This window comes from Heliangelus exortis, chromosome 24, assembly GCF_036169615.1.
Source record: "Heliangelus exortis chromosome 24, bHelExo1.hap1, whole genome shotgun sequence".
Lineage (NCBI taxonomy): Eukaryota > Metazoa > Chordata > Aves > Apodiformes > Trochilidae > Heliangelus > Heliangelus exortis.
Genome location: NC_092445.1, coordinates 1,262,780 through 1,275,066, shown reverse-complemented (window position 1 = coordinate 1,275,066; position 12,287 = coordinate 1,262,780). Strand labels below are relative to the sequence as shown.

Genomic DNA, 12,287 nt, shown 5'->3' with positions numbered 1-12,287 from the left:
ACCCTGTCCTGTGTGCTCCTGTTTTTAGCACATGGAAAGTGGGAAGAGGTTGGACATGGAGGTGAGACCTTGGGTCATGGCTCTGCTGTTGTGAACTGGGAAAATAAGTATCTTGTAAATATAAACACATTCAGAATATGAACATTCATACATCCCATAGCTAGAGCTCTACAGGACATGTGATTTGGTACATTTGAACCTGGAGAAAGCAAAGAAACTTGAAATAAACAGAATATTGTTGTTTCATGTTCAAGGCAATTGCTTTGAGTTTTCTGCTTGGTACAAAAAATGTAGCATTTTACTTCCTGGTGAGACTCCAGAATGCACATTTTTGTACAAGTGGAAAGTATTTACATGGTGTATTCAGTATATATTTTACTTAAGTGTTTAGTTCAAGCTTTGAGTGTTAATAATGCACATTGGGAATTAGTTTGATATTAATGGTTCCTGTCCATGTTTTGTCACCCACTTCTGCTGTCTCTCCAACAGGATCAGTATGGGAACTATGTTATCCAGCATGTACTAGAACATGGTCGACCTGAGGATAAAAGCAAGATTGTAGCAGAAATTAGAGGCAACGTGCTGGTGTTGAGTCAACATAAATTTGCTAGGTATGGATTTGTTCCTTCCTGTCCCCATACCCTGTGGGAGCATGGATACATGCTGGAATTTCAGTGGAGTTAAGGATGGGATGTAGGCAGGTGACCAGAGGTGAAAAACTTTTTGCTTAACACCAGAATGCTGTTTATAACTGCTTGTAAACTGGGAGGAGTGACTGGCAAGGTAAGTTTACCTTGTAATGAAGGAGGATGAAGATGGGGAAGGTCCAAATTTCTGAATTTGACCAAGAGGTTTTGTATATATTGGGTTTTTTGGGAGTTTTAAGTGGTTTCTATCCCTTGGTTAATAAAGAACATGCCATAGGAGCGTTCCACTGCCTCTGGGGTACTGGGTCAAGCCACAAGGGAATTTGGAAATCAAATCTAGGGACAAAATTCTTTTTCATCCCACTTTTCACAGAAGAACCTGTGTTTTCTTTATATGCTAAACCTGACAGTCCTTTTTGAGGCATGTACATAGTGATACCCTCTTAGGGGAGCTGCAGCAGTCCCAGGATGTTACTCCAGATGCTACAGAGTATGGGTGGAAGCAAAATCCAGGCACCTCAGTGGTTGTCAAGATGAAGCTGTATTTCCCACCTTTGTAAATTCCTTTTGTGTGTGGTTTTTAGCCATTTGAACATGAAGGCTGAGCTCTTCAAAGGCTCAATATTCCCCCTTTTTATGATTAATAAAATAGTGCTTTAATACTTCTGGACACAAGGGGAGTGTAACATTAACAAGAATTAGAAGAGCCTGGTCTTTAATGTTGTTATTTCAGATTCTTCTTTCCTGACTTGTCTTGCTCTTTTTTTTTTTTTTTTTTTTTAAACTTTCCAGATGGAGTGTTAATTAGTGTGGGATGTCCTCTGGGCTGAGCACTAGCTGTGGCAAACCACTTGGTGATTTTCTGATTCAGTCAGGGAGGCAGAAGTTAAGGCTAGCAGAATTCTCCATCTCCTTTTTAGAGCTCCTTGTTTAACTCCCTGCAGAGCCTGGTGTCAGCTCATGTATTCAGGAATTTGAGAAGCTATGTTTGAGAAGATCTTTCCTTCCTGAATAAGTGTTTCCCTGGTTTTGTCACCTCAGACCTTCTTCTGGTGAGCTCCAGTAGGGAGGAAACCAAAGAACAACTCATCTGCTTCTCTAGTGGGCAGGCTGTGAATTGGCATCTCAGAGAAAACTTGGTGATTTTCTGATTCAGTCAGGGAGGCAGAAATTAAGGCTAGCAGAATTCTCCATCTCCTTTTAGAGCTCCTGTCTAACTTGGCTCCCTGCAGAGCCTGGTGTCAGCTCATGTATTCAGGAATTTTGGAAGTTCTCTACGTTTGAGAAGATTTTTCCTTCCTGAATAAGAGTTTCCCTGTTGTTGTCACCTCAGAGCTTCTTCTGGTGAGCTCCAGTAGGGAGGAAACAACTCATCTGCTTCTCTAGTGGGCAGGCTGTGAATTGTCATCTCAGAGAAAACTTGGTGATTTTATGATGCAGTCAGGGAGGAAGAAATTCAGGCTAGCAGAATTCTCCATCTCCTTTTTGGAGCTCTTGGCTCCCTGCAGAGCAGAGCCTGGTGTCAGCTCGTGTATTCAGGAATTTTGGAAATTCTCTCTGTTTGAGAAGATTTTTCCTTCCTGAATAAGTGTTTCCCTGTTGTTGTCACCTCAGACCTTCTTCTGGTGAGCTCCAGTAGGGAGGAAACCAAAGAACAACTCATCTGCTTCTCTAGTGGGCAGGCTGTGAATTGGCATCTCAAAGAAAACTTGGTGATTTTCTGATTCAGTCAGGGAGGCAGAAATTAAGGCTAGCAGAATTCTCCATCTCCTTTTAGAGCTCCTGTCTAACTTGGCTCCCTGCAGAGCCTGGTGTCAGCTCATGTATTCAGGAATTTGAGAAGATCTTTCCTTCCTGAATAAGTGTTTCCCTGTTTTTGTCACTTCAGACCTTCTTCTGGTGAGCTCCAGTAAGGAGGAAACCAAAGAACAACTCATCTGCTTCTCTAGTGGGCAGGCTGTGAATTGTCATCTCAAAGAAAACTTGGTGATTTTCTGATTCAGTCAGGGAGGCAGAAATTAAGGCTAGCAGAATTCTCCATCTCCTTTTTAGAGCTCCTGTTTAACTTGGCTCCCTGCAGAGCCTGGTGTCAGCTCATGTATTCAGGAATTTTGGAAGTTCTCTACATTTGAGAAGATTTTTCCTTCCTGAATAAGAGTTTCCCTGTTGTTGTCACCTCAGACCTTCTTCTGGTGAGCTCCAGTAGGGAGGAAACAACTCATCTGCTTCTCTAGTGGGCAGGCTGTGAATTGTCATCTCAGAGAAAACTTTGTGATTTTATGATGCAGTCAGGGAGGAAGAAATTCAGGCTAGCAGAATTCTCCATCTCCTTTTTGGAGCTCTTGGCTCCCTGCAGAGCAGAGCCTGGTGTCAGCTCGTGTATTCAGGAATTTTGGAAACTCTCTCTGTTTGAGAAGATTTTTCCTTCCTGAATAAGTGTTTCCCTGTTGTTGTCACCTCAGACCTTCTTCTGATGAGCTCCAGTAGTGAAGAAACCAAAGAACAACTCATCTGCTTCTCTAGTGAAGCAGCCACAGCTCTCAAATTGTCATCTCAAAGAAACCCTGCACTGCACCTTTACCCAAATTCCCACTCAACTCCCCGCTCCCTTCATTTTCACATCGCTGAGCTCTGCCAGCCTGTATGTCCCTCCTCAGTGCTCTTCCCCTTTCTAGAAGCAGCAGAGATGACCTCAGGGTTGAAGGCAGAGCCCAGCAGATGTTGCCTGCTCACAGCTTGTCCTTTCTGGTTGCAGCAACGTGGTGGAGAAGTGTGTGACCCACGCGTCCCGCACCGAGCGGGCCATGCTGATCGATGAGGTGTGCACTATGAATGATGGCCCTCACAGTGCCTTATACACCATGATGAAGGATCAGTATGCCAACTACGTGGTGCAGAAGATGATTGATGTGGCAGAGCCTGCGCAGAGGAAGATTGTCATGCACAAGGTAAGAGCAGCTGCCACCCGTGGGTGAAAACGGGAGGTTTGTCGCAGCCACCCCGAGCCCAGAGAGAAAAAAAAAAAAGAAGACTGAGGTGATTGGTTTGCATAGAATCACAGAATGTCAGGTTGGAAGGGACCCCAAGGATCATCTGGTCCAACCCTTCTGATGTTATTGTTCCAACCCTTCTCATGTTATTGGTGATGTGAGATGTTCCAGCAGCCTGTCGAGCTGAGACTGAAAACTTTCCAAAGTGGGGGAATCCACCACTTCCCCTGGGAGACCATTTCAGTGGCTGACTGTCCTCAGTCAGATATTTTTGCCATCAAAATTCCCTAGTGACAGAAGTATTTCAAAGTTGAGTATTTCAGGAGTAGCTGAAATAGGAAAAATGTGAAATAATGAGATGCCAGTTGGACTTAAAACAAGCTGATTGCTTTGAGCAGTCTCTTCTGACCTAGTAACCTAGTTCTGCATTTGTAGCATAGCAAACTGCTGCAAAAGCACCAGGGCTGTGACTGCAGCAGTGCCACGGGGTGGGTGCTGTGCCAGGGTCCCCTGAAGGTCTGGCAGTGATGACACACTTGCCCTCACTGAGCTCAGAGAGTTCCCTGATGAGAGCAGCAAAACGCGCTCAGTGGATCTGAGCCGGACCCCCCACACCTGCAGCCCCAGCACCCACCCCCTGCTGCCTCTCTTGTCACCTAAGCCCCTGCTTCACAGCCCTGGGGAGGACAACAGAGGTGGCAGAGGTGACACCATGCCAACAGGGTTTGTGCTGCTGAAGACATCAGTCAAATTCTGTCTCACTTTTCAGTGTGGTTTTGCTGAGAAGCTCCCACGGTTTAGAGCGTTCAGCTGTGGTGTTGGAGTCTGTAACCACTTCAGGATGTGATAGTTGTCAAAAATGAAGATATTTTGGAATTAAAAATAAAGACATTTTGGAATTAGATACATGTTCCTGCCAATCTTACCTCACCAGGCTGGATGCCTGCTGCCCCAAGGGAAGGAGACTCTAAAAATCAGGCAACATCTCCATTTCCCTGCTTTCAAAGGTCACGTTTGTGGGTCTTTAGAACTCAAATGAATGGAAAAAAATGGCTTTTAGGTGTGGAGTGGAACTGAGATTATTTGCTTCAGTCACATGGGTTTGGGGGCTGTTTGTGCAAAATATCAGCTAGAGCTAGACCTCTTACTGGAAATAAAATCCTGACTCACAGAACCCTATATTTTTTTTTTCTTTATAAGAGGAGCTGTGAAGTGTCAGGTATTGAAGTCCCAATGGGATCAAGTGTATTTAAGAATCCTTGAGTAAAAAGAAGCAATTGATTTTTCTGTAAATAGAAGTGGGTATCTGTGCAGAGGTTCTGATTTTTACCTACACAGGACAGTGGAGTGGTTTATCAACAATATACCTGCAGCTGAAATAATCTTCAGAGAGGTGAATCCTCAGGTTTAGGAATCACTCAGAGTAGTTCTTTTAAACCAAAATCTCCTAGTCCAAAATAAATTATAAAGATAATTAAATAAAAATGTGTGGCAAGGGATGTGTGCAGTTTAACTGTAGCAGAATGACCTGTAGCTTTGCTAATCTAAGTATAGACAGATATTAAAAATAAAGAATGATCTTTACTGACATGTTCTTTCTCCTTAGCAGAATGATCTGTAGCTTTGCTAATATAAATATATCTATATATTTAAAAAAACAAATCAGGAATGATCTTTACTGACTTGTTCTTTCTCTTGCCAAGCAAAGTTTTTTGAATAAAATGCTGATGAGCTTTTCAGTGTGGTTGTCAAAAATAGAACTGGGGTGAGAGCTAAGTAGGACTGGCTGAAGATGAAGATCCCAGCTACATTATTATCAAGCTGAATGGAAGCCTGGGAAAACTGAGGGTATCAACAGTTGGGTTGGGTTGGGAAAGTTGGTGTTGAAGTCAGCACTTTTAATAAAAAGAAATAGAATAATGAAAAGGAATATTAACAGTTCTGTTAGGAAAAAAAATCCCAAAGTCTTAGAAATGGAGAAAGAACAAAGTGTTGGAGCTGGGATTTCTCCTTAAGCTCTGAGCAGTAGTCAGACCTTCTGAGACAGGGGTGTGGGGAGAGCCAAGGCATCACTTTGTGATCCTGACAAGCTGATCCTTGGGGTGCAGTTGGGATTTAAAGGGTTAAAGGCTGAGCTGCTGCAATCAGGTGAGGTTGGGATGGATTTGGTGTCAGGGTCATTCCTGGCTGAGGCAGGTGATGGATCTCCTGAGGAGCATGGAAGGCTGAACAGCATCTTCAGGTTGGTTTTCCCACCACAGCACTACAAATCCATTGGAATTGGGTTCTGGATGCCAGGGGTGATGAAAATGAATCGTGTCTTGTTCCTCTGAAGCTGTCTGGGAGAACTTCAGCAGCATAATGATGTTACAGCAGCAACAGGAGCTTTGGCTACAGTCCCTACAGGGGTGGTGAGACTGAAATAGTTGTGAGTGGGTGAAGTTGGCCTCCAGAATTCTCTCCTCTGCTTAAAATAAAGATTTGAAGGGTCAGGTTCAGAAATGAAACTGCTGTTCAGCCCGGGGACACTGCTTGCATCTCCTGGTAGCTCTTCAGAAGATCCTGGTGAAATTCAGCAGCTTCTTGGGACTTTGGGCAGTTCTGAGGGAGGCAGAAGATCCTGCTGGTGTGGAGCTCAGCTCCTTTAGACCCTTCTGATGCCTTCTCTGTGTTCACCCCCAGCTGGGGGCAGGGTCAGGGCACCCATGGGCAGCTCCAGCACCCAGGCTTGTGTTTTTCAGCCTCCTCTTATGGGACAAAGCCCTGTAACCATCCCCAGTCTTGGATCCAACTGGATTCCAGTAATAGGGCTCAAGGGGATGATGCCACCTCCTTGACCAGAAATTCCTCCTAAAAATACCATCAGAGAATGATGAAAACCTGAACTTGATTCACAGGAACTGAGGTGATCACGCAAACAGCACTTTGAGTATTTTGGGTACTTTGAGTATTTGTGGGACAAAGCCCTGTAACCATCCCCAATCTTGGGTCCAACTGGATCCCAGTAATAGGGCTCAAGGTGGTGATGATGCCACCTGCTTGACCAGAAATTCCTCCTAAAAGTAACATCAGGGAATGATGGAAACCTGAACTTGATTCACAGGAATTGAGGTGATCACGCAAACAGCACTTTGAGTATTTTGGGTACTTTGAGTATTTGTGGGACAAAGCCCTGTAACCATCCCCAATCTTGGGTCCAACTGGATCCCAGTAATAGGGCTCAAGGTGGTGATGATGCCACCTGCTTGACCAGAAATTCCTCCTAAAAGTAACATCAGGGAATCATGAAACATGAACCTGATTCACAGGAACTGAGCTGATAATGCGAACAGCACTTTGAATATTTCAGGTGTTTTTGTGATCTTCTGCTCTTCTGCTCGTGGCCACCACTGACTGCATGATGCCAGGAGCTCCCTCAGGATGGTTGTGGCCTTAAATTTGGGTTTCTGAGCTTCAGTCATTTCTGTTTTTTTCTCTCCTAGATCCGGCCTCACATCGCTACCCTGCGTAAATACACCTATGGCAAACACATCTTGGCCAAGCTGGAGAAGTACTACATGAAGAATGGGGTGGACCTGGGGCCCATCTGTGGCCCCCCAAATGGTATCATTTGAGGCACATCCTGGGGAGGAGCTCACTGGCCAGCAGCACCCACAGCCAGCAACCCACAAAATCCCAGTATACAGCTCAAAAACGTTTTGTGGTTGCTGAACCTCTGAAAAGAAAACAAAAAGACAAAAACAAAACAAAGGAAAAAAAAAAGAAAAAAAAAAAAAAAAAGAAAAGCTTTTGTAAATTTCTTTAATTTTATTATGCATAACATGTACTAATTATTTTTTTTAATTAACTAATTGCCCTGCTGTTTTACTGGTGTATAGAATACTTGTACATAGGTATCAAATGTACATGGAAGGCCACATTTTTGTTCACTGTTGTATCTATATTCCAAATGTGGAAACTTTCAGGGTGGTTGGTTTGAAGAAAACAAACGAAAAAAAACAACCCAAAAACCTGTTTTTAATTCATCTTGCCTCGCAGGCATCTTCTTTTGCAAATAACCTGCTCCTTCTCCTTTTAGCCCAAAAATCAGCGAGAAGTTGGAATTTTAGTTCAACAACACAGAGGAGGCATTGAATGCTGTTTATAAATCTAAACCCAAAATTCAACTTGCTGAAGCTTCAGTTTCAAAAAACAAACAAACAAACAGTTTTTGAAACTTTTTAATTGCTTTTTTTTAATTTTTCTTTTTTTTTTTTTTTTTTTTTGAGTCTAACATGCTAAAGAAGGTGGCTTGGCTGTCCTTTTTTTGGGGTAGAAAAACGTATACACCTGGAAAGTTTTTAAAGCAAGGGGGTGGGAGGTGGGTGGACTTGGTTACTGCCTACTCAGTTGGTTTTGTTAACATGGAGAGACAAAATTTGATTATTTAGCATGAGGAAAAAAAAAAAAAATCCAACTCGGCTTTGGTCTTGCTTCTATAAATATATAGTGTATACTTGGTGTAGACTTTACATATATAAAAATTTGTAGTATTTTCTTGTTTTGATGTCTGATCTGTATCTATAATGTACCCTAGTAGTGGAACATACTTCTGACTGTACAATTGTACATTTGTAAACCTCTGTAATGTAAATGTGGAGAAGTTTGAATCGACATAAACCCGTTTTTTGGTAAGAAAAAAAAAAAAAGAATTAGCAAAACCTGTGCATTTCAGTGTATATTCACACCTTTTATGGTCGTAGCATATAGTGTTGTATATTGTAAATTGTAATTTCAACCAGAAGTAAATTTTTTCTTTTGAAGGAAATGTTCTCTTTATACAGCCTAGTTAATGTTTAAACAAAATAAAAATAAATGCTTGGTTTTATTTGTCACCTAGTTGAACAGTAGCAATCCTTTCTAAATGTTATACAAAAATGATTCAGTTCAAAATAGTGTTTTTTTGAATCTTAAAAAGTAATGTTTTGCTTATTTTGTGACAGTAAGAAACAAAAAGTGCAAAAGTACAGAACTCCCCTAGTTTTCCTTACAATCAGAGTCCCTTTTCACCTTGTAAAGTGTGAATCACCTTCCCTTTTTGTACAGAAGATGAACTGTATTTTGCATTTTGTCTACTTGTAAGTGAATGTAACATACTGTCAATTTTCCTTGTTTGAATATAGAATTGTAACACTACACGGTGTACATTTACAGAGCCTTGTGTATATTTCCAATGAACTTTTTTGCAAGCACACTTGTAACCATATGTGTATAATTAACAAACCTGTGTATGCTTATGCCTGGGCGACTATTTTTTGTAACTCTTGTGTAGATTGTCTCTAAACAACGTGTGATCTTTATTTTGAAAAATACAGAACTTTGGAATCTGCCTCGGCCTTTGAACGCTTTCTGCAACTTTTAACCTCTTTTTTTGTTTATTTTAAAGCAGCTTTCCCACGAGCAGCCCTGTCCTCATCGAGCAGCAGCTACACCAGGACAACAAAGAGCAGAGTGACCATGGATGGGGACCTGCACCCCATTGCCACCTCTCCCCCTGGAGAATTTAGGGTAGTTTTTTCCTCTTTAGACACATAAAATCACAATCCCAAACTGGTTTGGGTTGGAAGGGACCTTAAAGCTCCCCTAGTGCCACCCCTGCCATGGTCAGGGACACCTCCCCCAGGCCAGGGTGCTCCAAGCCCCATTCAACCTTGGACACTGCCAGGGATGGGGCAGCCACAGCTTCTGGGGGAACCTTGGGGCTCAGCACCCTCACCCCAAACAATTTTTCCCTAATGTCCAACCTCAACACTGCAGTGTTCCTCTGCTGCTTTCCCTTCTCCCTCCTAAACACTTCAAACCTCACAATTGAGGAATCCCTATTTCTGAGCTCCTCTTATTCATAAAACCACAGAATCCCAAACTGGTTTGGGTTGGAATAAAGCTTAAAGCTCCCCCAGTGCCCCCCCTGCCATGGTCAGGGACACCTCCCCCAGCCCAGGGTGCTCCAAGCCCCATCCAACCTTGGACACTGCCAGGGATGGGGCAGCCACAGCTTCTCTGGGTTGGGTTCACCCAATCTCAGCCTCTCCAGACCCCAAACAACCTCGTAGCACCACATTCCCCATCCTCTGCAGGGAGCTGGAGCTGAGCAGCCCCCAGGTGTCTCTGGGTCCCTTTAAGCACTTGCAGAGAGGGGTGGGGAAGAACTTCCCTGGGACCTCTCAGCTGCTCCTGCTTTCCTCTGCTGCTTTGTCCTCTCTCTGCAGAAGGGGCTTGGGGGGCTGCAGAGCTGCTGGTTGTGCCTGGTTTGTATCCTCATCCTCCTCTGGACTTTTTGGGGTGTGGGGAGGGAAAGAGACCTCATCACTCTCTACAACTCCCTGAAAGGAGGTTGGAGCCAGGGGGGGGTTGGGCTCTTTTCCCAGGCAACTCTCAGCAAGACAAGAGGGCACAAGAGGTCTCAAGTTGTGCCAGGGGAGGTTTAGGTTGGACATTAGAAAGAATTTCTTTCTGGAGAGGGTGCTCAGCCATTGGAATGGGCTGCCCAGGGAAGGGGTGGATTCTCCATCCCTGGAGATATTTCCAAAGAGCCTGGATGTGGCACTCAGTGCCATGGGCTGGGAACCACGGGGGGAGTGGAGCAAGGGTTGGACTTGATGAGCTCTGAGGTCCCTTCCAACCCAGCCAGTTCTAGGATTCTATGAAAGGGGCAGGGTGGGGGCTGGGGAGCTGCACCCATCAGTCCTGGTGGGGATGTCCCAGCAATTCTGAGAGTTGGGATGTTTCCTGGTGCCAGGAGAACTGCTGGAAAAGCAAGAGCAAACACTGAGCATGTGTTTCCATGGAGACTTTGTCCTTTCCTCTCCTTCCCAAGAGGTGAAGTTCAGCTCCGAGCCTGGTGCTGGGTGACCAAATTTAGGCCACTGCTCACCCGTGTCACCTCCTGCTCCTTGTTCATTTTTGTCTGGACCCTATTCCTGTGCATCTCCTCAGTCTGCCTTTGTCCTCCTGTCCCCCACTCCCCATCTGGGGGAAGCTCCAGCTCTGGATTCATCCCCTGTGCTGCTGACCAGACTCCCTTGTGTGGGGAGAAAAATCACCCTCCTTTTATACCCGATTTTCCCCTGTGCTCAAGACCCCCCTGTGTGTGCCCTGCACCTTGGCAGCTGTTGGCTTTAAAGACTTTTCAGAATCTTTTGGGAAATCCCAGAAAGTTGGAGCCCTGGTGCCAACAGGTGGATGGGTGGTAAATTGATGGAGGGGAAGCTGCTTCCCCATCTTGCAGGAAATCAGATTTTTGTCTCAGCTCATTAAAAGGTTCGATTTTGGGGCGTGTGTGAAACGACTTCTCCTGCCCAATCTGCCACTTTGTTCTTCTCACTCCTGGGCAAATCCCAACACCCCAGTGACCCCAGTGCCTTTAATCACTTTTCCCACCCTTTGTTGTTATATTCAAGGAGGGACCTGACCTGTCCTTGCTGACACCTTTTTTTTTGAAGCCCTGCTGAGCCCTGGGGGTTACAGGAGCCCTTGGGTCCCACCTGCTGCAGCATTTGGTGCTCTTGGAGCAATTTTAAGGCTTCATTTCACTCATGGTGGCTGCAGATTTGGGGCAGGACGTGGTGAAAGCAAGGGATAATAATAATAATAATAATAATAATAATAATAATAATAATAATAATAATAATAATAATATTGGGGGGGGTTAAGTTTATTTCAGTGTTGAGCATGTATCTCAGGTGTGAGGTTGGAAATTGGGGGTGAGAGTATGCTCAGGCTCCGTGTTTCTTCTTCTGGACACCCAGGGTCTATCGTGACACTCAGGGTCCATCCCATCAGCTGGGGACCATCAGTCCAAACAGGTTCCATCACAATATCCAGGGTCCATCATGACACCCGGGGTCCATCGTGACACTCAGGGTCCATCATGACACCCGGGGTCCATCATGACACTCAGGGTCCATCGTGACACCCGGGGTCTATCGTGACACCCCGGGTCCATCCCATTAGCTGGGGACCATCACCCCAGCCCGGTTCCATCACGACACCCAAGGTCCAGCCCATCAGCCGGGATCCCTCCCGCTCACCTTCACCCAACAACTCCTCCCAGTTCCAACCCAGCAGAAAAGGACCCGGTGGCAGCCGGGCACCCCCCGTCCCCCCCCGGCTGTCCCCCCCTTGCTGGGTGCTACCGGACCTCGGCCCCCCCGGCTCCGCCCCTGCGGTTGTGGCCGCGGCCACGGGAGGGCGGTGCAGCCCCAGAAATGGCTCCGAGCGGAGCCCCCGGGACCCTCTCCGGTCCCCTCCCTGCCCCAGGGACCCCTCCCCTGCTTCATGGACCCCCCAGTGCCCCAGCACCCCCCCTGCCCCACGATCCCTCCCCTGCCCCATGCTCCAAAGACCCCCCCCTCCCACTGCCCAGCAGATCCCTCTCCTACCCCACAGACCCCTCCCCTGACCCAGGAACACCCCCATGCTTTAGAACCCCCCCTCTCCCCACCGACCTCTTTTCTGCCCCATGGACACCCCCCCCTGCCCTGGAAACCTCTTTCCTGCCCCATAGACCCCTCTCCTACCCGACAGACCCCCCACTGCCCTGGGGACACCCCTCCCCTTCCTCCCAGGACCCTCACCCATCCCTCTGTCTTTCCACCCAAAACCTCGCCCA

At 45.8% G+C, this 12,287-nt stretch overlaps 1 protein-coding gene and 1 non-coding gene across 17 annotated transcripts in view; both read left to right on the top strand.

Annotated features, from left to right (window-relative positions):
* The window catches only part of PUM1 (pumilio RNA binding family member 1), a 77,138-nt gene extending 69,116 nt beyond the window's left edge, over positions 1-8,022 (top strand). For 14 of the 16 annotated variants that reach the window (XM_071768078.1, XM_071768080.1, XM_071768070.1 and 11 more), the window contains 3 exons: positions 490-611; positions 3,403-3,595; positions 7,120-7,484. In XM_071768078.1, coding sequence (XP_071624179.1) covers positions 490-611; positions 3,403-3,595; positions 7,120-7,251 — 447 coding nt within the window. In that variant the 3' untranslated portion in view covers positions 7,252-7,484. Of the gene's footprint in view, positions 1-489; positions 612-3,402; positions 3,596-7,119; positions 7,485-7,905 lie in introns of those variants that run through there. The other 2 variants (XM_071768073.1, XM_071768086.1) reach the window with 2 other exon arrangements.
* Positions 4,155-4,242, top strand: LOC139807309 (small nucleolar RNA SNORD103/SNORD85). The gene has a single exon (XR_011730524.1). It is a non-coding gene; the product is annotated as a small nucleolar RNA SNORD103/SNORD85 (small nucleolar RNA).
* Positions 8,023-12,287: the final 4,265 nt, after the last annotated feature.